The sequence below is a fragment of the Strix uralensis genome, chromosome 4 (assembly GCF_047716275.1).
Source record: "Strix uralensis isolate ZFMK-TIS-50842 chromosome 4, bStrUra1, whole genome shotgun sequence".
Lineage (NCBI taxonomy): Eukaryota > Metazoa > Chordata > Aves > Strigiformes > Strigidae > Strix > Strix uralensis.
This window is the reverse complement of record NC_133975.1, coordinates 71,143,654-71,171,546: the sequence shown is the minus strand read 5'-3', so window position 1 is coordinate 71,171,546 and position 27,893 is coordinate 71,143,654. Positions and strand designations below refer to the sequence as shown.

General features: G+C 37.7%; 1 protein-coding gene across 2 annotated transcripts in view; it reads left to right on the top strand.

The window, feature by feature from the left end:
- TRPC3 (transient receptor potential cation channel subfamily C member 3) overlaps nt 1-27,893 on the top strand; it is a 46,612-nt gene that overhangs the window by 12,526 nt on the left and 6,193 nt on the right. For both annotated transcript variants that reach the window (XM_074867243.1, XM_074867244.1), the window contains exons 3-9: nt 9,180-9,365; nt 16,370-16,534; nt 19,368-19,584; nt 21,273-21,506; nt 22,856-23,120; nt 25,094-25,289; nt 27,066-27,275. In XM_074867243.1, coding sequence (XP_074723344.1) covers nt 9,180-9,365; nt 16,370-16,534; nt 19,368-19,584; nt 21,273-21,506; nt 22,856-23,120; nt 25,094-25,289; nt 27,066-27,275 — 1,473 coding nt within the window. The remainder of the gene's footprint in view (nt 1-9,179; nt 9,366-16,369; nt 16,535-19,367; nt 19,585-21,272; nt 21,507-22,855; nt 23,121-25,093; nt 25,290-27,065; nt 27,276-27,893) is intronic.

Genomic DNA, 27,893 nt, shown 5'->3' with positions numbered 1-27,893 from the left:
TAAATTGATGCTAACCTTCTCAGGTGTATAAGATAATTCTGTTTTGGCACCTACAGTACAAATTTTTCCTGGCTAGCATGGAAATTCCAGCTTCTCATCAACATCAAAACATTCCAGTGAAATAATTATTCTCCTCATTGACCTCACATCTCCCTCTTTTCCTTCTGATTCTTATGCATCTCAGACCATTCTTTCTGTTTCTACCAACCCTGGTAGGAGAGTTGCTTGTTTTCCTCTGGCGTCAATGGTTGGCTGCCCTTCCTGCGGAGAAGGGGTAGTGGAAAAGGCAGGGAGGGAGGCAGGGAGGGAGGGAGGAGGACAAAGAAGAGACAAGGAATTTTTTAGCATCACCGTTAAACCAAGTCCAGGAAGGGCTGTAATTGCACAGCTGATGAGAAGACTATTCCACTGGGGTTGTGGACAGGTATGACGGGGCTGCTCGTGACACAGATGTCATACAAGATGCCACACTGAGAGCTGTGGAGGCAGATCAAGGAGAAAGCAAGCAGCGCTTCTGTGTCTTACAGAAACCCATTGTGAGAGTTGGCCACATCTGATGTCTGTTCAGTGCTTTCTTTTCTATAGGTATGTCACCTGAATGTGTTCTGCTAATAAGTGTGTGCTTTGTCATGTCCCAGAGAAACAGGCTTCTAGTCCGACATTCGCACTCCCTATGAGACAGAATGACTGATAGGCTTCTGGTGCACTCCCCTTTAGGATCATCACTGGAAATGCTTAAGTATTCCAGTCAAATTCAGTCTATAGCACAATACTGACAGAACTGTTTCAGGGTAAAGAAGAATGGACAAAATAGTTCGTCTCCCACAAAAAAAAAGGACAAATCTGTTCAAAGGGACTTTTGGTGATACTCATGATTCATTCTTAGTATCTGAGGTACATCAAGGCCCATAGCATTTCCTGTGCATGCTCGCAGCCATGCACTTCCTGGATGTGGAGCACTCATACAGAAAATACTTTTCTAGATGGTTTTCCCACAGAGAAAGAATATAGGGTGAACCTGTTCAAAAATGCCCGAGGGCAAATCTTCCTAGTAAATGCTTGCTAAACTGAACCTTACATCTTTTGCATATGCAAAGTCCAGTCTGCCTCCATCACTTTATGATTTACACTAACAAATTCTGATGTTTGTGTGCAAACCAGAGTTTGCACAAGTGTGTTAGAAATGTGGGAAGGTGGCTTAGGACATTCATTCATGACAGTCAGTTTCCCGTGATTATTGAAAAAACTTGTTAGTTACACTGATTCTTAATTTTTTTGTTTTTCCTTCAGAAGCAAGGAGAAAGGATTCAAAGAAACCAGTGAACCCTCATTTTTCCTGGAAGATACAAGACATGTAGCAAAAAATAAGTACTGAAAATAAGTAAGAAGATAGGGAAACTGGAGCCCTAAAGACCATTTCACTCTTTCTTCCTCAAGCTTCCTTGCTTCCTACTCCTTTGTGAAATCCTTGTTCCAAGCTCCTGTTGCCTCTTTTGCTCTTCTTCATCTATTTTATTGTAGGTTTTTTTGACACTGTTACCTCTTTTTGTTCTTTGCATCCACTTGTTGTTTTCCCCTATTTTCTTCTAGTCAGTTCCCTCTTTGGATTTCCTTTTTTCTTGTCTGCCTTCTAAGTGCTTGCCTAATTTTCTTTACTTTTTTTTTTTTTTTTTCTCTCTATCTTCCTCACTTTAGGTTCTTTATTGGATTTTCTAATCCTGGTAAAGCATGGCTGGCTTGTCTGAATATGCTGTTGACTACTCTTTAGGTCTGGAAACCAGCTAAGGGAACAGTAGAGATTGTTAGTGCCTGGCTGTCAGAGCAGCAAGACATCAATTTACTGGCCAGAATAGCAGCATATCATCCCTGTGGCCAGGACAGGAACTACAGTATTTCTCTTAACTTCATGATCCTAGTCCCCACTCCAGAGATTGACAGCAGGATTTCAGTTGACGTCAGAAATTTCAGTTTGTTTTATCTGAGTCAAGACTGCTACCAAATCATAAAAGAAGCCTTCACTCTTCCATACCCATTTGGTGCTATCACATGAAATTTCAGTCTCTTAAAGCATCTGACTAGATTCTTTCCTGTCAGGTTTTTATGGGTGTCTTATATGTTGTAGAGATAAAAAGACAGCAACATTGTTGAAGTTCTGTGTCAAACATGCAAAACCAGAATTCTGCTTCACTCTGGGCTTCTTCACCAGTTTTGATACATAAGGGCTTTTATAACGATTGTGCCTGATCAGAAAGTGCTTTAAAAGTTACCAAATCTGCTGGTTTGATTCCTTCCTTCTGTGGAAAAGGACACAACCTGTTAAGTTAGAAAAAGTTATGGAGTGGTGTTCAGCTGGCATCTGTCTTTATGAGTGGTTAGAGATCTCCAAGGTGTACTGCTTTGTACCTGATAGACTCGTGGGGGAAGCTCAGTCTGGAACCGTATCTTGTCTTAATGTGAAAAAGTGTTTATTTTCATAGTTAGAGAATCATGTTTTCCAATCCCAGTAGCACCACAAAATACTTTGCAATACAAATATTCCCAATTTTTATGTTTTCTTGTTCTTCTATTTTTAGCTGTGGGTTACTAAAGTTAATTGATATTTACCCTCCTCCCTGAGAACTTTAAAACTGTTACTGTGCAGTGATGGGAGAATTTCTAGCAGTCAGAACAGCTGATGGAGCTTTCCTTTGGAGTCACCGTAGAAAAAAACAGGACAAAGTAGCTAAAAAGCCACATGACAGTCTCTGTATACTAGCTTTCAACTAAATACTATGCTGTGTAAGCGAGCTCAATTCTTCCAGTGGAAATTGTGCTAGCTGATGTCATGTCAGAATCTGGTCCATCATAGCAAGGATCAAAAAGATTGTAGTCCCGCTTTATGCAGGATAACTCCCTGTTCCCAGTTTTGCTAAAAGCTCCTACTGAAACCAACGGAAGATGTGGACGTGCGTCTAAAAGCGGAATCTGTCACTGTTCCAAGTAAATTTACATAGTGTTATCTCAGCTGAACTAACAAAGAGTGTTCAAGCTTGATCTACGTTTAGGTCCAACTTTTAAAAGGACAGGGCCCAGATCCATAATCATTAGTGCAATTATGTACTTGATTTGCATATACAGTTCCTGTAGTTATATATGCAAACTGACTATGTACTCAAAACGGCCATTTAGTATGTAATACTCAACATAAATCTGTGATTGCATATAATGTGTGAACTAGTTATGCTGTTGTGCATAGTCACAAGCTGGTGCATACAGGAATGTGGCTCTCATAATAGAAAACAGATCTATACATTTCGTTTGACTGCATGTGATTGCTCAGTATAAATTTTCTTTGGAGTAGTTAAAAATCTTATGAGTAAAATCAGCTGAAGATTTTTTGTTCATATGCTTCATTCTTTGCACACAGATTGGTACGTTCTTTGTAAAAATTCTAGATGGACTCTCAAGGTAGTCTTTAACGTAATGAATCAGAGCAGAATATGCAGAGTTGGGCAGGCTGAGATCCAACCATTGATGTTTGCCAGAGTCCTTCAAAACTGCTCATGAGGCACAGTCCTGCAATTCCAGTCATCATCAGTGTCCGTTGTGTACCGGTGTCAGCTACGGTATCTGTGAAATGCAGAATATAGGCTGTTATTTTTGATGTTAGATGTCTGTGCAACCATTACTTTTTTTGAGAGAGATATCATTCAAGATGATACAGCTAGTAAAACCAGCTAAGTTAGGTTGTGAATTAATTGAAGAAGTACTTTGTTGATGAAGGAAGCAGAGTCCCTGTATTATGATGAAAAATAGTCAAAGAACCCCACTGTATAAGCAGGTCTCTTGATGCCTTATTCTGGCATTCCCCCAAAGAGTAGCTTCACGTTCATGAACTGGCAACTTGCAGAATATGTAGCAGGGCTTTTCAAACATGGATGCTTCACACAGGGAGTTCTGGTAGCCTTGTTTAGGATGGAAGAGCTGAGTGATCTGGTAGCTTCGTTTGTATCTTCTCAAGAATGAGCAGAGGTATTTGTGGATGACTGAGACCACAGATTCTGGTTTCTGATGTTCACACAACACCCTAAAGGTAGAAGATTGTTTGAGAATTGGGTCCCATGGTTACAATGTGGGTAGTGTTTGTCTGTGTAATTCTGTAAAGCAATCAAATAGACTGAGAATAAATTTGATTTGCTAATACATAAGTAAGTAAAGACCTGGAAAGGGAAATCTGACAAGTTTGCCTAGTGTAAGGTACAAAACCTGAGTCAGATATTAGCAATGCACATACTGGTTTTCAGTTCTTGTAACAGCATTTGTAAGCAATGTAGCCTGTATTTAATCCTTAAATTTCACAGAATAAAACTTCATCTATCATATCTTTAGTCTTTTCTGTCAATAAGCGTAACTTTTATAAGCAAGTGATCTATCCACCAATCAAGAAATATGTAGCACTGTTAATTTTTCAGTAGAAATGTGGGTAGCTCTTGTGTAGTAGGCAGCTAGTCCATGCAAAGCAGCCTGTCCTTCAGGAACTGGCAGGGCTATTCAGAGAGTGGATGGGTGTATTTTTTGGGATGCCAGTTAATACAGTGAGGGCAGGAGCTTTGCACCCTCTGCCAGGATCAGTCAGGAGCTCTGACACACCTGTGAGGATGAGTCTCCACTCATGAGAGAACAGCTAAATGAAATAATCTGTAGTTCATGGAAATAGCCATCTTCATGGATAGTACTAGATTGCAACTTGTCCCCCTTTTGCCAAAGTAAGGTGATTTTACATCACTTTGCCATTTGTAGGCAATATTTCACAATTCTAACTGCCAGTGAAAACATATTCTTGCTTACCTTGTACTAATTGAGAAAACTATGTTAACTGATCTTTGTGTGTGTGACTAAACTTGAATGTTTACATTTTATGAACCTGATGTTAGGCTGTACTTGTGTACTTAAATATGTGTGAGACTTGGTATAGCTTAAACACAAGGAAACAAAATTAGATTTTCCTGACTTTTATATTCAAAGTTGTTAGAGAAGTAACTTCTCATTAATGTAACTTTTGGTATTATATTTCTGTGTTATTTTAAGGAAAAAGGGAATAGTTAAATGGTAAAGAAAATGGAGTGAGCCTTTAGCAAGAGTAACTATTGTTATTTCCTATTAGAAGTCCACTATTTCTCCTTCTCTTTCTTCACAGTAAGCAAAGGAATGAGAAAGAAAAGACATTGTAAACGAAGCCACTCCCTGCAACTGGACAGCCCCAGTTCACTTATGCAAGGACAAAATTTGGGTTGTGTTGTGTCATAACACACTTCAATAATACAAAACCATTTAAACTAAACTTTATTAAACCTTAATGCCACCTTTGAGCATGGGATAGATAGAAATAGTACTAAAAGAAAGACTTCTTTTTTTCTTGTTAAGTTACAAGTCCCTGCAAATTCAGGTGAGGAAGAATGTAGTTTCTCTTTTAGCTGTATAGTACTACTACAGAAGTCAGTGAAGTTGGTGTATCCCCCCATGTGCTGCAAATAGCAGATTTACAGCTACTTTAGTGTTAAAGAAAAATTGATTGCCAGTTTTATTCCTGTTGAATTAACATTATGCTGTATCTGATGATTATCGTGGTTTTTGCTCAGCCATTTCAGTATATGCCTTTTTTTAGCTGTAGTGAAATGTGTAAGCAACGCTTGCTTGAAATTGGAAATTTAAGGGAGAGTGTTCAAGTTCTCACAGATACATAATAATTCTGTTGTGAAAAATATGTAATATAAACAGTGTTAAGAACACAGGACTCACGTAAATGAAAATGAAGGCAAGGTATTGTTTTTGGCTTTACTAGGGTTGTCTTTAGTCTCTACTCTGTCTTCACTGAAGAAAATCCCCATCTTTTTACATCATCTTACTCTTAGTGCTTCGCTTAATGTCCTTTACAAGCCTGACTTTTAGCAGTTCATACTTACGGTTCTTGGCCTCTATGATGAAACTTTATTTCTGGACTAGACTGTCAAGAAAGACTGTTTCCCTTTGTCTTTAAGACTGCTATTCTAGCCACCATTCTGGAGCCTTCCTCTGCAAGGTTTTTATCTTTGTAGAATCTGATGTCTAATCGCTTTCACATCTTTTACTTAGAAGCCGCCTCTGCATTTGGACCTCCATGCTTATAAATATTTTTCATTCCCCTGACTAGCTTTCTTTTGAGACTTTGCCTTTTAAAAAGTCCTAAATCTTAGTCATACATATGCTTGCTTATCCTTTCACTGAATTTAATCACACATCCCAGTATTATTTTTATAATTGGCTCTTCTATGCTGTTCTCCTTGGTTACCAAAAACAAATCTAAAATAACCTTACAGCCTGTTGGTTCACTGACGACTGAATTAATTTGTCATCTATGACCAAAGGAAGTAACTGGGTCCTCTTTAGATCTCTGATGAGGACTGGTTGTTTCCAAGTCTATCTGGGCTGTTAGTCTTCCATAATAACAGAATTCCTAGTTGTATTTGTTTGTGTTCAGTAGTGTCTCATTTTGATTCATATCTGAATCTGATCTATGGGATTGATAGCCGATTTCTGCAATTATCCTGTGCAGCCTCTTTTCCCATCTTTTCCCAAAATAATTTGAAACTACTGAGAGCATGTTAGTTTCTCTATCCCATTTTATAGATACTAAGTTAAAAATTTAACAAAACTAGCAATACAAGGAGGGAAAAGTTAGTTAGGCAAGGGGAAAAAGTGAGGGTTTCAAGGAAAAAAATGAGATTAAATGAGAAAATAATGAGGGCAGAAGCAGTAAGGAAGCATTTTTGAGAAGGCAGGAACTACAAAGGAAAAATCTGTATTGCCCAAAAGTGATTTAAAAAAGGCAGTCTGAAAATGAACAGTAAGCCCACAAAAATGGAGAGACAGAGGAATCAGACTAGCCTTTTGATGGCTTAGTGGAGTTAAAAAAAAATGAAAAAAAAAAAAACCCCTGTAGAGTAATTGAAAAAGAAGACTATGCTATTTTCAGTTGGGCACTGAAACACTTGATACAGCAAGGTGAAATTGGCAGGTTCGGTCAAGTTTCTTCCTCCAACTGTAGACTCATGTGAAGAAATCAGAGGCTGCATCTCAGATAAAGAAGTCCTAGAAATCTGAGAGGACATGGACACATAAATGAAGACTAAGGTTTCTACTGAAGTAGATAGCAGATAAGAGCTTATAGGTAATGTCACAGAGGTTGTGGAAGACATATACAAGCATAAACAAAAGTGCAAGCAAAGATTCACATGAGCATGCTTTACAGAATTATCCTGAAACTTTGAAATGTAGCCACATTTTATCAGAGAGGAGATTAGACCAATGGAAATCTTTGTGATGTCAACATATACAAGCAACTGAGAAGTTTAAAGGTTGCACGTCAAAGATAGACATAAGTTTGCTTTTAGGGAGGTAGCAAAAAGAATAAGGATGAAGAGTGTGAAGCAGCATGTGAGACATAAGGTATAAATGTAGCGAAGAGCACTAAGGTATGAACATAGTGAAAAGCAGTAGCACTGCACCTTAGATGCAGTAGCTTAATAGCTGCACAGAAAGGATCACAGCACATGGCCGTAACTCAGGACACAGTCCCAAAGTGCTGAAGGGTTGAAGGAGGCTGAGGAAACATAGAAAGGGTAAGGACCAGCAAAAAGTAGTTGTTTCTTCTGCATGACACAGTAAGACTTCACAGCTATAGTCAACAAGCTTGAAGTCTGGAAGGGACCAATGATACTGTGGAAAAAATCGAAGTAGTGAGGGAGAAAAAGAACATGTGCTTTACTAAAAGATTAGGTTCTGGAAAGAATCTGAATAGGAGGAGGTGGCATGTTTTTAATAACAGAAAACAAACGTTGGCTTTATATACTGTCCTGGTTTAGCCAGAATAGGGTTAAGTTTCCCCAGCAGTGGGGGGGGAGCTCTAGCCGGGTTATTCAGATACCATGTGGACGTCACATCCTGGCGCCGAAGCGAGGTGGTCGCTTAACACGTGTGTTATGCCATCGCGCTTCTCACTGCTGTATTGGTAGATATTTTGCTCTGTTCATTATTATTATTGTTACTGTTATTGTTATTGTTGTTGCTTGTTGTGTTGCTGTTGCACTGTTGTATTAAACCTTTCCTTATCTCAGCCCTGTGGCTTTGTATTTCACTCCCTTTGTGGGGGAGGGGCAGCGGCCGCGTGGTCTCAGACCCCGGCAGGGACTAAACCACCACATATACTTTCGAAAGGTAATGCAAGCAGAGCTGTTGGCTCCAGCAGTGATAGAAGGGAAAGCTGACGGAGTGAGAACAAACAAGAAGTAGGTTAAAGTAATAGGTGATTTTTTGGAAAGGGAATGATTTGTGATAGGTATAGACAGGGAAGTGGAGGAGAGAGGGGAGAGGAAGGGAAAGGTGGACTTAGGTCTTAGAAGAGTTGAGGTTTTCAGAAATGTCTCTGTAGTTCAGCTGTGTTGTCAGTGGAAAGGTTGTCCCTTAGAGAATGACTCAGGAACCTAATACCTTTCAACTGGCTTCTGAAGAAGCTGGTTTCTGTGTTGCCTATACAGAAAATTTGGGGTATTTTCCCACCACACTGGTGCCCAAATTCATGCCACAGTTATTCTATGCAGTTATTTTGTAAACCACTGTACACATTGTTGGGAGTGAAGCGGTTCCAAGGATAAGTGGGAAGTGGGGTGGGGAAAAAAGGGTGGGAAAGGAATACGGTATACATCAGAGTAAAGAGTAAGCAGCTGTTTTAGCAGTGTAGAAAGAGCAGAAATATATTTGTAGTCTGGGAGGCAACACTGCAGACAATTCATGAAATAATAGTTGCAAAGTTTTTGCAAGGATGAGGTTAGTATTTCAAGAGTTCTGGTCCTGGTCTGTTTGTGCAATTTTTATTTGTCCATTCAGCTTCTCCTTGCTGCCTGTCTGGGTTATTTTCATCACATTATTATATTCCCATGCTCTGTTAAACAGCTGTCATCATGTTCTGTTCAAGTGGCTATCTTGTATCAGAGAAGAAAAGATTCTGCTGTACAAGATCTCTGTAACGTCTGGTACACTCTTGACACACTGTGTAAAAGTCACACGCTATTAATTTTTAGCAGCTTGTACTGGTTCTTTTTTCCTGGCCATTGACTCTTAAGCATGTTTGTCATGGGCCATTTTCTCTAACCTTTCTATTTCAGAATGACTATCGTAAGCTGTCTATGCAGTGCAAGGATTTTGTGGTGGGTGTTCTTGATCTCTGCCGAGACTCGGAAGAAGTGGAGGCCATTCTGAATGGGGATTTGAACTCTGAACCAGTTGAAGCACAGAGACACAGAGCATCACTGAGCCGTGTGAAGCTGGCCATTAAGTATGAAGTCAAAAAGGTAACTCCTTAGAGCCAGTGCTTTCAAATGCTGTAATTGCAACGCAGTGTTGTCTCGTTATTCCACAGGTGTTATAAACTGGTGGTCAGATGCATTACTGAGACATAATGTGCATAATCAAGATTCTCAGAAGGCAGAAGCTAGCAGAAGGGGACTACAGAGTAAGAGTTTAGTTTAATCTACTTTCCACAGCTGAGAATTGAAAGGAGATTTTAATGACATAAATCAGCTGTGCTAGCAAGGTTATACTCAGTTGGTCAGATTCTTCTCATGATTAATTCAAAAGAAGAGATTTCAGTGGAGTCAGACTTTCACTCAGTGGAAGTAAGGATGTGTTTTCCTGCCAGTCTGTGTGATAATATCTGATCCAAAGAGAAGGCTGTATTTGGGAAAGTGTTTGTTTCAACCAATGAAAAGAACTAGTTTGTTCATGATTTTTTTTTTATTACCTTTGCTTTCTACCTTAAGTCACTTAATTGGGCAAGTAAATTCTGGGAAGTAAATCCTGCAGCTTTCTACTAGTGTTCCTATCAACACATAGGTCTTTTTTTTTTTTTTTAAAAAAAAAAAAGTCTTCCTTTTACTACTTTGACAAGGGAAAAGAGAACATCTAAGTTATCATTAAGTATATTAATTTATATTCTAATAATGTTTTAATTTAAAGTATGACAGTGAATCAAACAGCTCATCTGCAACTGTGTGGGTTGTAGTGAGAAATTCTACATCATTCACTCTGTGTGTTCCTTTAAAAATTATTTTTAAATTCAGTCCTGAAAATGTATAGAATATATTTGTGGCTAGTTAATCAGTTCATTTCAGTTCTTCATCTTTGCACCTGTATTAGTGTTTTGTAAAGTGCAATGTGTTTTCAGTTGATGCCTCTCTCAAAGTAATTTTTAATGAACAGTTAGTTTGTGAATGAATGTCGTGTTGAAAAATGGAGCTCTGTATCACAGGCTTGACATAATGTGTATCCATTTATCATAGCAGTTTTCAATGTATAGCTGTTGTTCTTTTCAAGATCCCACTACCCTAGCACAGAAAATAGTTAATGTGGTGTCCTACTGTGAGAGGACTCAAGAAATACAGCAATGCTTATGTATTATTTACAACTACCTATTTACATGGTCATCATCATTTCTGTTCTTAACAGCCATTATAGTTTCATCATCTCTGCAAGAAGCCTTGTGTCTTTCAGAACAAATAACACTGTATTCCATGGCCACCTGTTGAGCCAATCTGCCATATAAAATGAATTGTAAGCAACCTGCCAGAACAACTGGGAAACATTGGTGTTTATTATGTCCCCAAAAGATGGTTAACAAAAATTGTAAATGCAGATCCCAAACAGCAATTCATTGTTTCCAATATAGAATGGGTGTACAGCAGATAAATGCATATTAATTACCAAAATTCAAGGTAAATATATACAAATATCAAATGGCTTAAAAAGAATGGAACAGGGAAAGAATCAAAGTAAATAAGCATGTTACCATATCTAAATAACATATGAATTATTTATACTGTTGCATATTAATGTTACCAAACCTTTGCTGAGACTTGTGTCTCAGCTTTCTTGCTGAAGACTCTGGTTTTCTTCTAGGAGGTCATTGTCACTGATTAAATTAATTGCTGAGCAAAGGGCCACCCAGGTCTGTTAAGAATAACAAAAACCTACGTAGTGCAAAAAATTCCATGTAGCAAACTTGTTGTCTCTTCTTGCAAGAGATTATCTGTAGATAAACTCAAGGTTTTGACTCCAATTCATGACAAATACAGTTCAAAACCTACAAGACTAATGATCTTGGTGGAAGGAAGTAAATGGATGGTGCAGAGTTGTTACCATATTCATACATGTGCTGTTCCCTATAAATGGCCAGTATAGAGGGCATCACAAGGATTGAGCCACGGTGGTCCTTTGATGCTGGGATTGGCTGCATTACAGCTGTGGCAGATTATAACGATATTCTGACTGTAGAACAGGTTCAGATGTGGGAACTCCACATGGGATGCTGTCAACCCTATAACTGTAGGAAGAAGACAAGGATGTAGCTTATGTTTCTTAGCTTTCAGTGTTTCTAGCTGTGCTTCTAGGTCAGCTACATTAAGGTCAGTTCACTGTTGCAAAAACAGTACAGCCCAACAGAACTGCAGGTCTGTGAAATAGTGAATGAGCTGTATGCCCTTTTCAGAGGGAGGAGAGACAGGAGAAAGCATATGACAAGTGAGGAAATGTGCTCAGAAGTTCACAGCTAGGGAAATGGAGTTTTTAATTCTATTAATAATGAAACTCATGCACTTAATACCCTAGGCACTGCATTAAAGTGTAGCCCATCTTGTAAACAGGACATGATTTTGAAGGTAAGGTTCAGACTGAAACTGTGGCCCAATAGTGGAGGACTAAGGGAATTAAAAAACCCAAGAAAAACAAGTTATAACAAGTAGTCTTGCTCTTTATGCTGGACTGCTGCTGCAGTAGTGCTTTTAGTATTGTATCTTAACTCTAGATTGCCAACAAAATTTCAGAGAAGTTGCTAATGCTGGGGCAAGTTCTGCAGTTCTTGCTGAGATAAAAATCAGAGTGGAATTTCCAAGTGAAATCAATAAGAGTTTGAGTAAAATCACAGGGTTTTATTTTCAAACACTGAAGAAAGAAGATTCAAAATTCTCTTTGCGTGTTGTGTGTTTGTGTATCAGAGTGTGCCAGGATCTGTTCCTGCTATGTCTAAACTCAGTCATTAGGATGTTAGGAATAAATAACATTATAATCACTCTTAGTCATACAGAAAAATATTTACATACTGATGACTTGGTTTCATGGTCATGAAACTGAATGCATCTGAAGTGTTACAGTCAATTATGCCTGGAAAAGCAGCTAAATTAAAATTGGCATTTTTTTAGTGACCAGATACCATCCTCATGCATCTTTTTTGATCAGTGGGGTTTGGATTGGATCCTAAAATACTAGATAAATGTGATAAAGTCAACATGTAATGAAAAGTGAGAAACTGCATGAACAGTAAGATGGGAGAAGAGAAATGCAGAGGGAACAAAAGGTTGCAAGATGATGTGATTGGTAGGTGAAATATGATGTGAATCTACTGTCCTTGGAGGAGATGAAGCTGGGGGGTGAGACAGATATACAGGGGGAAGAAGATGTAGAAGAGGTTGCAGTTGCTGAAAATAAAAACAACAAAATCATAAATTCAAGTATTTCAGCAGAGCTGGAGAGATGGATGAATTTCAGAGCTTTTATGGATGGGAGAAGTGACATGAGTTGCTCTGAGAGCTTGGAAGTGGTGCTTATTGTGCAGTTGCCAACAGTTAAATAAGTTGCTAAGATCTCGACAGCCCTTAGACTTGCTGCCAGAGAAGAACTTGCCATAACCATTGGCATCTTATTCACTAACTCCTCCCTTTTCTGGGGAAAATTGTAGCACGGGCAGATCTCCTCTTAGCATCAGATCAAAACGTTGATAGACCAGGAGGAATAAACCAGCACGCAGCTCTGGATGAGATGCAAGAGGGCCCCTGGGCGGATTCATAGCCCTAGGCGAGCTTCCTTAAAGCTCCTTTGCTGTTTCTTCCCATTCCCTCTGGTAACAGGAGGAATGATGTGGGTGCTGCTTCTCTCTCCTCTTCCCTACAGTTTTAAGCCTGCTTTTTAAAAATGTCTTCATAACTTGAAATAACTTTTTACTTTTGTGTCTTCAGCCACAGTTAATCTGCTGTGGGATTTCTCCCTTGATGAGTTGAGAATTAAATTTATCTTAGCAAAAGAAGAGACTGAGAGCATATGTCAGAATGCACAAACACACAAAACCCAGACTTTTTTTCAAATGGGCCAGGCTGGCAGTTTTTATAGTGAATAAGCTTCAAAAGTGACAGCCTAATAAAAAGAATACAAATATAGTTCAAGCTGACATTAATTTCTTAAGACCTTTAAAATCTTTTTATTTTTTCTGTGAGCCATTCCACTGTAGGTACAAACTGCATTAATATGTGATCTAACTGGATAATGAATCACACACCAAAATACTTTGGGACTTTAGTTTTAGAGCAAAGTAGATTAAAATATGGATATTGTTTCCCTTTTTAAAGGGAAGCTTTGGAATCCTCCTCTTGAGCATTTTAAGGTTCCCTGTTTTCATTGCCAATGATTTAATTTGAATTTTTGAAGAAGTCTGCCCTATTGTGCTACTGTATGCACTTTTAAATGAGATTTGGAATATAAATGGAGTTTTGCAGGCAAGACCTGGCAAACAACAGGGTATATAGTACATTATGATCTCAACAGAGTACAAAGGATAATAAAATGGATATCCAAGGTTTACAGTTGTTCGGGTTTTTGTTTATTTTTTTTTTTAAAGTATAAGCAACTCGGATCAAATCTCTTAATCCAACACGATTTATCAGAATTATTTTCAAATCCTTTTTGTGAAACTGCCTAGCATTCTTTACTCTGATTTACTAGTTATTGTCAACCAATGTGACAAGCATATGACCATATTTCTTCAAATTGCTGTGATAACTAGGCTGTTTACCCTTCTGTTTAACTAATGTCCCACATGCTCTTGTGATGCAGCAGTCTCACAGGACATGGTATAATAGTAATAGTGGTAATGATGAATATGATAACACTTCAGAAATGTAAATATAATGGGCAAAGAACATAGGGAGCTATAGAATTCTTATTCCTTCCCACACCTTATGTTTCTTCAGTAGCAGCACCCAACTCCTGGTTACACAGCACAATCCTGATGGAGTGGCTGCACAGTCTCCTCTGTCCACATTGTTTCATCCTAAAGAAATACAAAAGTGCTTTAAAAATAAGAGCAATACATGCTCACCCTCCAACAATCTTGACCAAAAGCAATTTTAGTAAAATAAAACTTAAAGCATATCTAAACAAATGCAGTTGTTGGCAGCAGCTTGTTTTGTCGTTCCATAATTAATTAGGGAGTCACTCCCTTTCCCTGTGAACATACTGAAATCTTACTGAAGCCAGGCAAATAACATTTGCGTGTATTTGCTGCATAGGAGAAAGATGGAAGTTGACTGTTTGGTGGTTGTTTTGTTTTTTAGTGGGTACTAGATCCTTAATATGTGCCAGTTTAGTGTCTTAACATTTCAATCTCTGGTCCCTGTCAATTTTGGGACACTTAAGGAAGAATTTGTGGAAGCTAGGGACCAACAAAACTTATATGAAAGACTCAGGAGAGCAAGTTTGTGTTGTAATAACTGTCTGAGGAGAAGTTAAGCATTAATCCTAAACCTATTTTTCCACTTGTCTGATTGTCTTTTCATAACTAGATCCTGATAAATTCACTTGATGCCCTATTTCTTTGTCTGGATGTTTGTCTGGCTTCCTCCCCCCCTATTTTAAAGCAGTTTAAAATCCTTGATGATGTCTTGGCTCTGCTTAGTTAAGGTCAGTTGAAATTTTACCATTGACTTCAGTGAGCATCAGAGTTAGGTCAAAAGAGAGTAAGTATATTCGAAAATTGTCTTTCACGTGTCTATGTCTGGGTACAAGAAAACTAAGTACCAAAATTTGGATGTAGGGTTGAACATTCCAAAAATGGCTCAACATTCAAGGAACTGAAATTCATTGGTATCTGTGTATGCTTAGACTACTGCCGATCAGGACATTCTTGTTTAAATGCCTGAATACGTCACCTTTCGGTCATTTTATCAGAGACTATATTTATGCGGATATTTGTACACATCTGCTCTTGTGGTTTCCTCTGTTATGTTTGATACCTTTTAGTCCTTCTGCTATATAAGTAAATGAGCAAATACTTAATATTGATAATAATGTATACTAATCAGTAAAGATAAAATGGACATCTCCTAAAAGACTTCATTAAAAATAATCTTTCTCAGAAATCATGGAAATGTGTATATTTTTAGTTACACTATATACCTCAGATCTTATTTGAGCCTTCTGCAGTGTGTTGTTAAGGTGTTAACAACTCATTAAAACACAAAGAATAGCATAAGACTGTATAATGACAACAATCTGTACATTCAGGGTCCTTTAAAATGTTGAAATAGTGAAAAGGGAAAACTTATTTTTGAAAACTGTCAGATTTGAGGATTTAATGTTTTTCAGCTGAAATAGTATCAAAGGCATGAACTTAGAGAAAATACAAAACTGTACAACAAAATACAGTCTATTACAGAGTTCTCAGAGCATCATCAGAACCATAAGATCATCTTTTTATCTGGTTCGCAAAATGGAATTTCCTTGTATTACTGAATGCTAAATTTTGTTTTCCACAAAACATAAAAATGTGTTTATAGTAAGTGGCTTCTGATTATTTTTCAAATCCCAAGTACATCTAAGCAGAGGCAATAGCTAGCACCATTGATGGTAGTAAGAGAGAAGAAACCCTTTCAATATTCATCTGTGTGTTCTGGTGAGGTTTAAAATCTGTGCTGTACTTTTGCTTCATTTATTTCTTGCCTCAGTAAGCTTTAGACTGAAAATGTATAGATAGTTAAGGAGGTATTTGGAGCCTTTGTCAAAGAACCAAATCAAATGGCAATGATGTTTGAGGAGGTCTGTGAAGAGCATGTGCAGGGAACGGGAGAGGCTAACAGTGGATTATGGTCCAACCAGAATTTTCAGTTTCCACAGAAATTTTGCATGTAGCTTGGATCAGCTTGATTTGCTGAGAAATTATTAGAACTTAGGGCTGAGGTTCAGCTCTGACAGGATCCAGCTGGGTACATGAAGCTGTTCTAATAATGCATAAAAGGCTTCTATCAGTGATGGCTGTCCACATGTGCAACCTTGTCCCCAAAGTGCTGCTTTAAATCAGCTCAGCAGTTTCTTCTTTATTTATTAACCTTTATTTTAAAGGAAAGGAGGAAACACACGTTTTTAAGGTCTAAATTAACACCAGATATTTAAGGTGATCATGATCATGTATGTAGCAGTTATGTAATTTTTCTTATAAATTCTAATATGTCTTGGTTTTATTTCTTTTTCTTTACAGTTTGTGGCCCATCCAAACTGTCAGCAACAGCTACTGACTATCTGGTATGAAAATCTCTCAGGATTACGGGAGCAGACCATAGCTATCAAGTGTCTGGTTGTGCTGGTTGTGGCATTGGGCCTCCCATTTCTAGCCATTGGGTATTGGATTGCACCATGTAGCAGGGTACTGAATTTTATAAATTACATATCTTATACTATTCTGAGAGCTGTTTTTTTCAATTTCTGGCATTCAAAATGCAATATTGTACTTCTAATTCTGCTGCTGACAAATTTTAACTGGTTTATGATACTTTTAGTAATCTCTAGTCTTGAGCCAAAAGGTGCTGTTTGTTTTATTTGCACTGTAAAGAGGGGACCACAGTGATGAAGCATGGAAGTAAACTGTTGTTAAGTTTAAAGAAAGAAAAAACCCTTCTCTGAGAGCTTTCTTTTCTTGCTTAAATTTCTGTAGTTTCCTGCTCATCTCCCCAGTCTCTGCTATGTATCTGAATTAGTAACAGATTTTTTGAAAGTCACCACTCAGATTCTGCATTAGGTCTCCTCTGATGGCATCTTAAGACCTGATGCTGTTCCCATATAAACTGTTAGCAGAAGATCTGTTGACTTCACTGATGCAGAATTTAAGGTTAAGTAAAATATTTGTTATTCCTGCCCTAGGAGGTCTGTTTGCCAGGTGAACCATAGAGTAGAAATTAAATTAAACGCAGTATTCCAACCATGTGATAGGGTATATTTGTAGAAGAGCACAACTGTAAACTCTTACTTCTTTTAAGATTATGTGAAAATATATGGGTGCTTCCAGATTTCCTGATGATCTCACAATGAAATTAACAGCAGTTTCTCTAAAATCCTTATAGTCTGTAGCATGTGAATTGTCTGCAAATGAAGCATATAGAGAAATCTTCCTCCTGATTTACTGAAGATCTATCAGTTACATTAACGTTTTTTAAAAATTTAAGTAAATGTACTTCTGTGCTGAATGTGGTCTTTCAATTTTATTTCCTAACAAGTGTACAGCAAAGAAATACGAGTTTCACTCATTTATATTTTTCTCTGTAGTTCTCCTCAAAAAGGATAAGATATTGCTCATCTCCTGCATATTTCAAGGGAATCTGATGTTTTCGATAGGTTAAATATTTATTTACTTTAAAGATAAACATTTATGAAAATAGTGTAATTGTTACTTTCATTATTCTCTGAAATGTCACTTTCCATGAATATCTGTAGTAAAGATATTCCTCACTCACAGCTCCACATCACAGAAACATATTAATATATTTTTAGCTAGTGTCTAATATGGAAAAGTGACATTTGTCCTTGAGCTTTAATTCCCAGTACCAGAAACACCTGACATTTTTCCTAGTGCTCATGTCAAATAAAAGTACTGTACATTCAGATCAGTTGTTTGATATTGTAATTTCAAAATGCTTTCTAAAGGTCAGGAGCAGGAAGGGAACCTGAGATTGTTTGCACAGGTAGTAAATGCTGTTTAGTGTGTGCTGGTCCGTTTGGTTCATAGTAGCTGACCCCAGTTTCAGGAAAACTGTTCCTTGAAATAAGAAAGATACTTCCAGTTCCCCATCTGCTGATCTTGGTTTTTCCTTCTTATCAGATACTGCTGATAATGCAGCTTTTCACAGGGGATTTTTGAATATTAAATAATATTGTTGATGTGTGATAGTTTATCACATTAGAACTGTATATTAACATTAATAAAGGTCAGGCATTATGTGTGGAGCAGTATATTGGTCTATTGTATTGAAGGACATGGGAGACCTTTGGCCTTAAGAGGTGTGCAGCAACTAAAATGAAGAAGTCTGTCTAGCATCTACGTTGTCACACCTTGTGCAGAGATGGGACAAGCATTGTCCTGCTCAGGCTGCAGAAAGGAGGTGTATTTCAAATGTACTGTTCCTCCCAAAGGGAGGTAGGCTGGGAAGAACAAGTAAACCTACACAAGCTTTCCCCCCCAAGAGGTGTCCAGAGCGTGTCGTTAGGGAATCTCAGTGCCATCTCTGTGCTTGAGCCAATGCACAAGTTACTGTTGGTGGTGCAGCCTCAGTGATATCTGTGTTTTTTGGGTATGGGGTGGGGAGTTGCAGCAGCACTGGCCACATGACACCTTCACTGTCTAAATAAAGGATACTGGCAGTATTGCCCATAGAGGAGTCAGCCTGTAGCTTGGCACTTCTGATGCCAGCTTGCAGGGTAAGGCTAGTACTGATGGGATCACAGACTCTTCTTTTTCAGACAGTGAGTAACAGCAACAGGCCCATAGCTATTTCCAGTGTGGTCTTCTGCTGCAGACAGACTGTCTCTGCTGTTACTGTTTTGTCCTTTGACCAGGTGCAGATGTGAATGAAATCAGCTGAATTTATTTGAAAATAGTAATATTTCTGATCTTGTTCTTCTTATTCCATTGCGATGAAATAGTAATTATTTTTACTAGACACAGGTTAATTATTTGGCACTTATAGCACTGAATATATGTATTTTATGGATGGAATACAGTAGCCAGAGATGAGAAGATGAGTCTGTAATTTTTCATAGAGCTATAGTCATAGACAAGCTAATAGTACGCTTTTGTTGGTAGGTAAAGCATTTTGCTACTTGGAGATTTTAATGAATTATTTATTTTCCATGGGCTTGCTTCTGCCCCCTGTTGGTATCTGTGGTCATTAGATCAAACTTTCTGGTCACTGCCATTGTACATTTGTAATTCCTTGGAGTGTTTCCCCTCAAACGTAGCCATCAAGAGTTTATGGAATAACATGAGTACTCATGAATAGGACAACATACTCCATGAGGCTGCCTTTGGGAGACTTTTGTCTGAAATGGTAAAGCATCACAGTTGGGTGCACTTGGAAGAGTATCCTTTAAAAATGAGGTTTTGGACTGTCCTGAGCTCTGAGTGCCCATTTATGCTTCTGGAATGCCTGATGAAAGAGTTTGCTCCTTTGAGAAAACTGAGTGACTGCTTTCATTCTGCCTTGCAGCTTGGAAGAATTCTTCGAAGCCCATTTATGAAATTTGTGGCACATGCAGCATCCTTCATTATTTTCTTAGGCCTGCTGGTGTTCAATGCTTCAGACAGATTTGAAGGCATAACAACGCTACCGAATGTCACTGTTACTGATTACCCTAAGCAGATCTTTAGGGTGAAGACTACCCAGTTCACCTGGACAGAAATGCTGATCATGGTATGGGTACTTGGTAGGTATATTGCCCCTTCATCTTTATGTCAGCTGTTTTCCTGCAGATATAAATTCTAAAAGAAAGGAGAGAAGCCCAGGTCCCAAACGTTTGTTCCAGCTGCTGTGTGGTTAGAATAAACCCTTAGAGCACATAGCAGTGCATTAGAACTGGTGAAAGCATCAGAGCATCTCTGTGCTGCCCCCTCTTGCAGCATGGGGTAAGATTTTGTTTACTGATTTGCCATACTGTTTGGTAATTCTGGCATTTGTGACAAGAGCACAGGTTTGCTGAAAAGAACACCACAGAAATTATACTTCACTGAAGTGGTTTTCTTAAATAGTATCAGGAAGCCTAGGCTGCTGTGCGTGCCAGAAGGTCAGGAGTTCCCAGTGCTTGGAGGTAGTGTGCTAGCACACCGGTGCTCATGTGGCATTGCTGCCTAGGTAGCATTTGGAGAAATCAGAGTTTCTACCAGTGTCAAGTGACTAATGAGCCAGTTCTCATTACTCAGTTTTTCTCACAAAACCTGATCAGCCCGTTTGAAACTCTGTATGGCAGAAAATGCTATCTTCTAGCATTTCATCAAAGTCAGGTGCTTTACATAGCAAAATGTCAGTTAGCCACATGATAAATGCAGCACTCTCAGCTTTTACAGCCTGTGGAAGAGAAAGCAAGTGTTACTGTGGCTGCTATATGAAGGTGCCTCACTCTGCCTTTTGAATCACCAGTATCTCCTGGTTTAAGCACTGCTTTATATCTTAAACCATGTTAGGGTAGGGAGATGCATATCCCTTGTGTGCTGCCTTTTGGTAGTCCCAGCATATACTTGTAGGGAGCAGCCTTTTTATTTGACAGAAAGCAAGGATTGAGATTTTGGTGGTCTCTAGGACTAAGTCACTGTGAGAAATTTCTTGGGCCCTCAGAGACAACCAGCCTCAAGCCAATCCAGCACATGGCTGAGATGGCAGCAGTACTCCTCTGAATTACCCAGCCAAGGAAACAGGAAAAAATAGTTGCAGGGTTGTGGTTTTGTTGTTTGTTTGTTTTTTCCTAAGAAACCTTTTTGAAGTAAGAAAAAATCTTGATTCCCAACAACTACATTTCTAGGTTATGATGAGGGCGTGATCTGGAGTAACTCCATGTAAATGAATTTCTGAGGAGAAGCTTGAGTAAGAAAACTGAATTACACATAGCCAAATTCCACTTTCTGTGCTGAAAAGCATCTTATTCTGTGAAGTGGAGATCCAGCAGTATAATTGTGCCATTTATATTTGGTCATCTGTGTAGCTGGGTAGTTGTGCTCCTCTGTAAAAATTAATCCTTCTGATTCAGAAGTGTTTTATGAGTGTAAATGGTAATGAAATGAGAGGGTTTTTTCCACATTTAACATTGTTCCTTCTTTAGAAGTACAGCATACTGTTACGTCATTAGGCCACAATACTTTCACTGCAAAGTCGTGGCTCTACACTGCCCTATGTGTAGATGTCTGAGCTTTATCCCTGCATATCAATACCTTGCCATTTGATCAACCCTGTTGAAACCAAGAAAGCCTTAATCAAGGTGTATGATGCGGCTGTGACACCTCAAATAAGTGAATTTTTGCTCCTCTTGTACCACCTGGTTTCATGAAATGGGATAATGCAGAGAGTTTAAAGGAAAAGAGTTTGACCAACATTGCAATGTTTTTTTTTAATTTCTTGTTGCAGGTATGATGTGGTCAGAATGCAAAGAGCTGTGGCTGGAAGGACCTAGGGAATATATTTTGCAGTTATGGAATGTTTTGGATTTTGGGATGCTGTCTATTTTCATTGCTGCTTTCACAGCGAGGCTTCTGGCATTCCTGCAGGCCACAAAAGCACAACAATATGTGGACAACTATATTGAGGAGAATGACCTCTCCGAGGTCACGCTTCCTCCAGAAATAGAATATTTTACTTATGGTGAGTTTAACTTTTCTGCAACCCAGATCTGAACGTAGAAAAACTGGTAGGATGCACTAGCATTTTGAAGCCTTAAGGTGGATATTTGCATGTGTTTGTGTTCATAGCATTGTCTAACCATTTCTGCCTCGGTATTTTTGTTTCTATACTATGTAAACAATAGCTGTTATGACACTAATTTGACAAATAAGTTTGCTAATATATTACAACCAAACAATAGGCATGAGGATGAAATCAGTTCAAATGTAGCTGTCCATAATTTTTTTGTAACTGCTTAACCTAGAGCTAAATTTGACCCTCTTGATTTTAAACATTTGCAAGCTATATTTTATTTTTGGCTTAGTGCACAGCAGATAAAATTTTGATATGAATTTTTTTTTTGGTTGGTGAAATTGTTTGATACAGTTACACATATTTGTAAAGATCTATCAGCATTTGCTGCTGAAGGAAGGATGCTGGCCCAGTAAAGATCCACTCAAATACGATAAAAGTACTAAATAGTTATTGCAGTGCAGAAATTGTAATTAAAGGTGTGATGAATCTCTATTTGCAACACCAGCAAAGGCTGTATTTGCTGCTGATGGTATATTTTAGCACATGCTTTATGAATTTCATTATAATAGCAATTAACTTAAATAACCAAGTCTGCTATATAGTCAATCTGAATTTGTACACTATGTACATACACATTTAGAAACACATGGTATTTTGATATGAAACACATTTTAACTCAGTGTTATTTTGCTAAGATGGTGCATTAATTCATGTAATAAACAATTTATGAATTTATATATAACTCAGTTGTTTCTGTGCATATTGTGTGTAAAAACCATGATCCTACTTCCATTGAGGTAGATGACAAAAATCTTCATTTCAATGGGAACTAGGTTATATCCTGAACTTGTAACAATGGCAAAAGCTTGGTGTGATTAATAAATGAAATTGTTTATCAAACAACACTGTTAACTTCCTATCAATAAAACACAAAATACGAATAAATTTCTGGCTTTAGCAAAGTGCTTATTAAGATAGCTGATAATACAGTTGTGTTAAGAAAAGCAATAAGGAATTACTTATTGTTACATAGTTCAGGTTAAAATGCAAACTGCAGAAGAAGATATCACATTTCTTCAAATACAGTTTTTCTTCTAGCAAAAGGTAATATAACTTATATTCATCATTTGTGACTTAAAGGAAATAGGAATAGAGTAGCAACTACTGGACTCTTCAAATATTTTTGTCAACTAAATTCAGACACGTTCATGGAAAAATCCTATCAATATTTATTTTTCAGCATTGTGATAAATGAGTAACTCCTTATATTTACCCCTATATTTCATATCTTCCAGCTAGAGATAAATGGCTCCCATCTGATCCTCAGATAATATCTGAAGGCCTTTATGCAATTGCGGTTGTTCTTAGCTTTTCTCGGATTGCATATATCCTGCCTGCAAATGAGAGTTTTGGACCCTTGCAGATTTCACTTGGAAGGACTGTTAAGGACATCTTCAAGTTTATGGTCCTTTTTATTATGGTATTTCTTGCATTTATGATTGGAATGTTCATACTGTATTCCTACTACCTTGGCGCTAAACTAAACCCAGCCTTTACAACGTAAGTATGAAGTTAGATTTAAGTAAAAAGCCAATATGAAACTTTCAGGTTTTTCACTAAGGTAGCAAAGTCTGCGAGATACTGTGTGCTCTCTCCTAGCATTAAAATAAAACTGAACACAGTTGAAGTCAGCGGGAAATCAGGTATCAGAACCTTAGGAAGCAGAATACAAAAGACCAATTCTTTCCTACTTGTGTAATGGAAGCTTTCATTGCAGTCTAAAATAATTTAACCTGTATATGATGTTAATCACACAGACTTCTGGGCAACCAAATTACAAGAAAACATTACTGATAGCTTCTGAATGACATTTTCCCAAAGCTGATAGAATCGTAATCTTTAACTGGGCTCTGCCAGACCTAATTGATACGCAGAGAGATTTAACCTGGATGCCAATAATAGGCCTCCAAATATACTTAATTTGTCAAGAAACAGCGATAGTGATTCTGTGGATGACACTTTTCTCTTAGACTGGTACTGAAACAAATCTGTAAACTGCATTGGACTCTTTTGGATCCATTTTGCTTGCGACGATCTCCGAAGTTTTTTGTTTGCTTGGTTTTTTAACTTCCTGAAGCAAGGTGATGCTGGAAGTGATAAATATTTAGGACGTTCCAAACCAGAAGTAATGCCATAGGACGGTGAAGTTCAGAACTTTTCCTTTTCTCCCATCTTTCTGCAGGAGACATGACTTCTGTAAAAACTTCTGTATTTTCACATAGTTGATTCCATGACGCCTCATTAATTTGAGCCTGATTTTTGCACTTAGTCTTACTCATTGTCTTCTCTTTAGATAAATAATGAAATATAATGATACTTTTGTCACAGTATTTCATACCAGGTGTTTAGTGTGCATAATATTTGAATGAATTTAATATGCATTTCTTACATAGCAGTGTTATTTTGCTAGAATAAACATCTATTCATAGATTATTTGCATTTTAAAATAATTGATCAGTGTTAAAACAGGTAATTCAAGATACGTGTACTGGTGTACTTTAGTTATACTTATTAAAATACAGCTGTCTGCTGGTTCACTTTTTGGCAGCACTGAGGAAGAAGTCATTTCCAGTAAATCCTGTAGGGCACAGTGGAAGGCACATCAAAATCTTTATTGAATATCATCATCTCTTAGCTTGCATTCATTAGCCCAGCTCTCAGCAAGGCAGGGTAGAGCTTTGCAGTGAGCTGTCTCCTGACTGCATGACAAGTCAGCCTGTAGCAGTATTTCCTGAGTGTGAAGAGGAATGGCAGCATGAGGAGAGCAGCTTGAAAAGGATCCACTCCTAAAGGCCCTGAAGGCTTGAAGAGCTGTCTGGCAGCTGTCCGAGAGTCCTTGGCAGCTCAGTGCCTCAGGAATCATCCTGATTGTGGGATGGAGACAAGAGAATACAGGCAGCGGGTCCTGAACTTAAGTGTATGTAGGTGCCTGCCTCTTGTTGAAGTGCCTGGTTCCTACTGATTTCAACAGGTCTTGAACAAATCCTGTGAAATCTGTTTAGTTTGTCAGTGTTGCTGCTGAACCTGCTGCTACCCACTTCTGAGAGCCCCCTTCCTAATGGAAGGTTTAATCAGAAGCTCTTGAAAGGAGTGCAGCAGTTTTCTTCCCATCAGCCCCATTTTTAGCTTTATTAGAATAGGGAAGGTCTGCCCCCTGCAGAGTTAGAATGGAAAATAAAGAGATGAGAATATGCTTCATCTCACAATCTGGAAATGTAATAGCTTTCTAATTCCTGGACTGTTGTTTTGCATGTATTATTACAACTATATTATATATGGTGGATAGGTGGAGCACTGGAGAAATTGAACATACTGTAAAAAATATTTTCTTGCATGTTTGTTGTTTTGATCAGTGCTCTACAAACCTGGTTCACAGACAAATTACTTGAGATTGTTTATCACTTACTGTAAATACAACTTCCTTAGTTATTTGTGTAGTTAGTAATAATGCCTTTCTCTTTTTTTCCCTACAGAGTGGAAGAAAGTTTCAAGACCTTATTTTGGTCAATATTTGGCTTGTCTGAAGTAACCTCCGTTGTCCTCAAATACGATCATAAGTTCATAGAGAACATTGGTTATGTTCTTTATGGCATATACAATGTAACGATGGTGGTAGTTCTGCTCAACATGCTGATCGCTATGATCAACAGTTCATATCAAGAAATTGAGGTGGGCTCTGTTCTCTAGTTGTTACGTTGAAAAAGGGCAGAATTATTAGGAATTATTTCAGTGAGCACATCTTGATATGCAAAAGTACAGTGAAGAGATTACTTCGGTAAAGGAGATCACAAAAAACACCATGTTCCTAGGACTGACTTTATCTAAGAAACCAGCCAAGCTGCAGAACCTTACAGGTTCTGAACATCTTGTGCCACGTATAAGCATCTAAGGAGATGTCCATCCAGAAATCCTAAAATCTAATGTAATATTCAAATGAAGACTGCTGTGAAGTGGGAAACAAAGTTACTGGGCATAGCATTTTAGACACGGGTGGTTCATTCCCAGTTTCCTTAGGATGCTTATTGCATGTTTCCTTAATTCAGTGCACCTCAGTCTTTGACAGATCATTAGGATATGGATTAAATGTATTTTGATGTGTTCTTTAATGGAAATCTGTTTTTTAATTCCAGTCCTCAAACTTTTTAGTTAAATGTGCAGGAGTTAGACACTTACACACAGCAGTGATACATGGACATACTTTATTACATTTATATGCCTCTGTACATGGAGTATGATACAGGATCTTCAAGATTGCTGTGACTGAATGTTACTTCACAATGCTTACACGCTTTGTATGTAATATGCACTTTTTCCCACTTTAGGTACAATATTAAAACTCGATTCTAGGTTTACTGGGCTTTGCCATATGACCCAAAAACACAGTGGCAGTATTTCTCCAAATCTGCCAAATGGCTCTGTTGAATGAATATTTGAATTTTACACAAAGTTATTGGCTGCATTGCTTATTAAAAGAGTTATATTTTATCTGAATTTCATTATGATGACAAAGTATCTTCATTTTTTAAAATAATTAATTATTTAGCATCCAACTCCAATAAAAAATTCAGAAAATTTTAAGTAGAGAAGATACTTGCGTTTTAAAAGTAAATCCCAAGTTGCTGAAATGAAAGTAAAAGTATATTTATAGTGCCAGTTTTTCAGACCATGAGTTCTAATATTATTCGAAGAGTACTACATTCACATAGATGCAGGCACACACCCACACTAGCAGGAAAAAATAAGATTATCTGATATGTAGGGTACAAATGGATATGTCATTTCCAGTATTTTCAGTGACTTCTGGGAGATGTCAGGGAATTCAGCAGGAGAAAATTAGTTATAATAAACTTTTCACCTTTGGAATAAACCAAGTCCAGCCTTGGAATACTTCAGTAAGAATGTATTAGGACAAAATCAGTCTGTCAGTTTTAACATGATTTCTTCATGACAGCAAAGTTTGTATTTTCTGTACTCCATTATAAATCAGAGTTACTTTTCCTGGTTATGTAAAAAGATGTGAGTACTATAATTTTAAACCATGTCTGCCTTGAAGTTAATACTTCATCACTTGTGCATGTACCAAATTCACATGACCACGTTAATAAGAAAAACAAGACTTTAAAAAACCAAAAAAGTTCCACTTTAAATAGCAAGAAGTTTATATGTAGGCTTTCACTCAGTGCAAAAATAACAACTTGTTTAAATGGTTCACATGTTTTAACTAAGTATTATCAATGAGATGTTGCCATAAAAAGACAGCAGAAATTTAGTTAAAACAGACTTGATAAAGTAGTTGCATTTTTGCAGAACTACTGGGAGTCTTACTAGCAAGGAAATAACATTTTATGTAAAACCAGAAAGGGTTGATATTTAAAAGTTTCATTTGGAAGAAGTTTTGCATTTCATAAAAACAAAGCACATACCTGTTTTTATATCTTAACACAGGATGACAGTGATGTAGAGTGGAAGTTTGCTCGTTCTAAACTTTGGTTATCATATTTTGATGATGGAAAAACATTACCTCCACCGTTCAGTCTTGTACCAAGCCCCAAATCTTTTTTCTATTTCATCATGAGGATCATTAACTTTTCTAAGTGCAGGAGGAGACGGCTGCAGAAGGACATTGAAATGGGAATGGGCAATTCCAAATCTAGGGTAGGTACTGAAATCTTTTCATTGCAGTGAAGAATTGTGTATCCATTCCAGCATTCTGCTTTTCTTTTAGTATATAATCTGTGCTTCTGATGATAGTATGGTAATTAGTCAAGCATTTATATTCATAGATTTGTGTTTCAGACTGCCTAAATGTACTGCATAAAAGCAAAAAATAGCTGTAAATTTTCTTAGGACAACAAGGTCCAATGACTGGAAAAACACAATTAAATAAATGAGTATTCAAAGATGCAAATAATTCCCACAAGGAATGACCTAAATATTTAATAAACATGCTTTCAACCTCCATTAGAAAGATTTTTAGTTCGAGGTAAAAACAAAAAAAAAAAAAAAAAGGTGGGGGGATAAGGAGGGGAAACTTTCACCAGGACAGGAAAAGGACAAAGTGTGGTCAGTGTGATATTCACTTCCTACTGTCAAAACCTGTGTTCTCAACAGAAGACAACATGAAAGGGGGGGTTTGGTAATAATAAACTTCAGCACTTCCATGACATTCTAAATTCGGGTATCTAAATGTTCTTTACAAATTTAAGTGGAATGCAGTGTCATGATGCCCTTGTGAGAATTAGAGAACATTTCCTCTTGTTTTACTGATGGCAA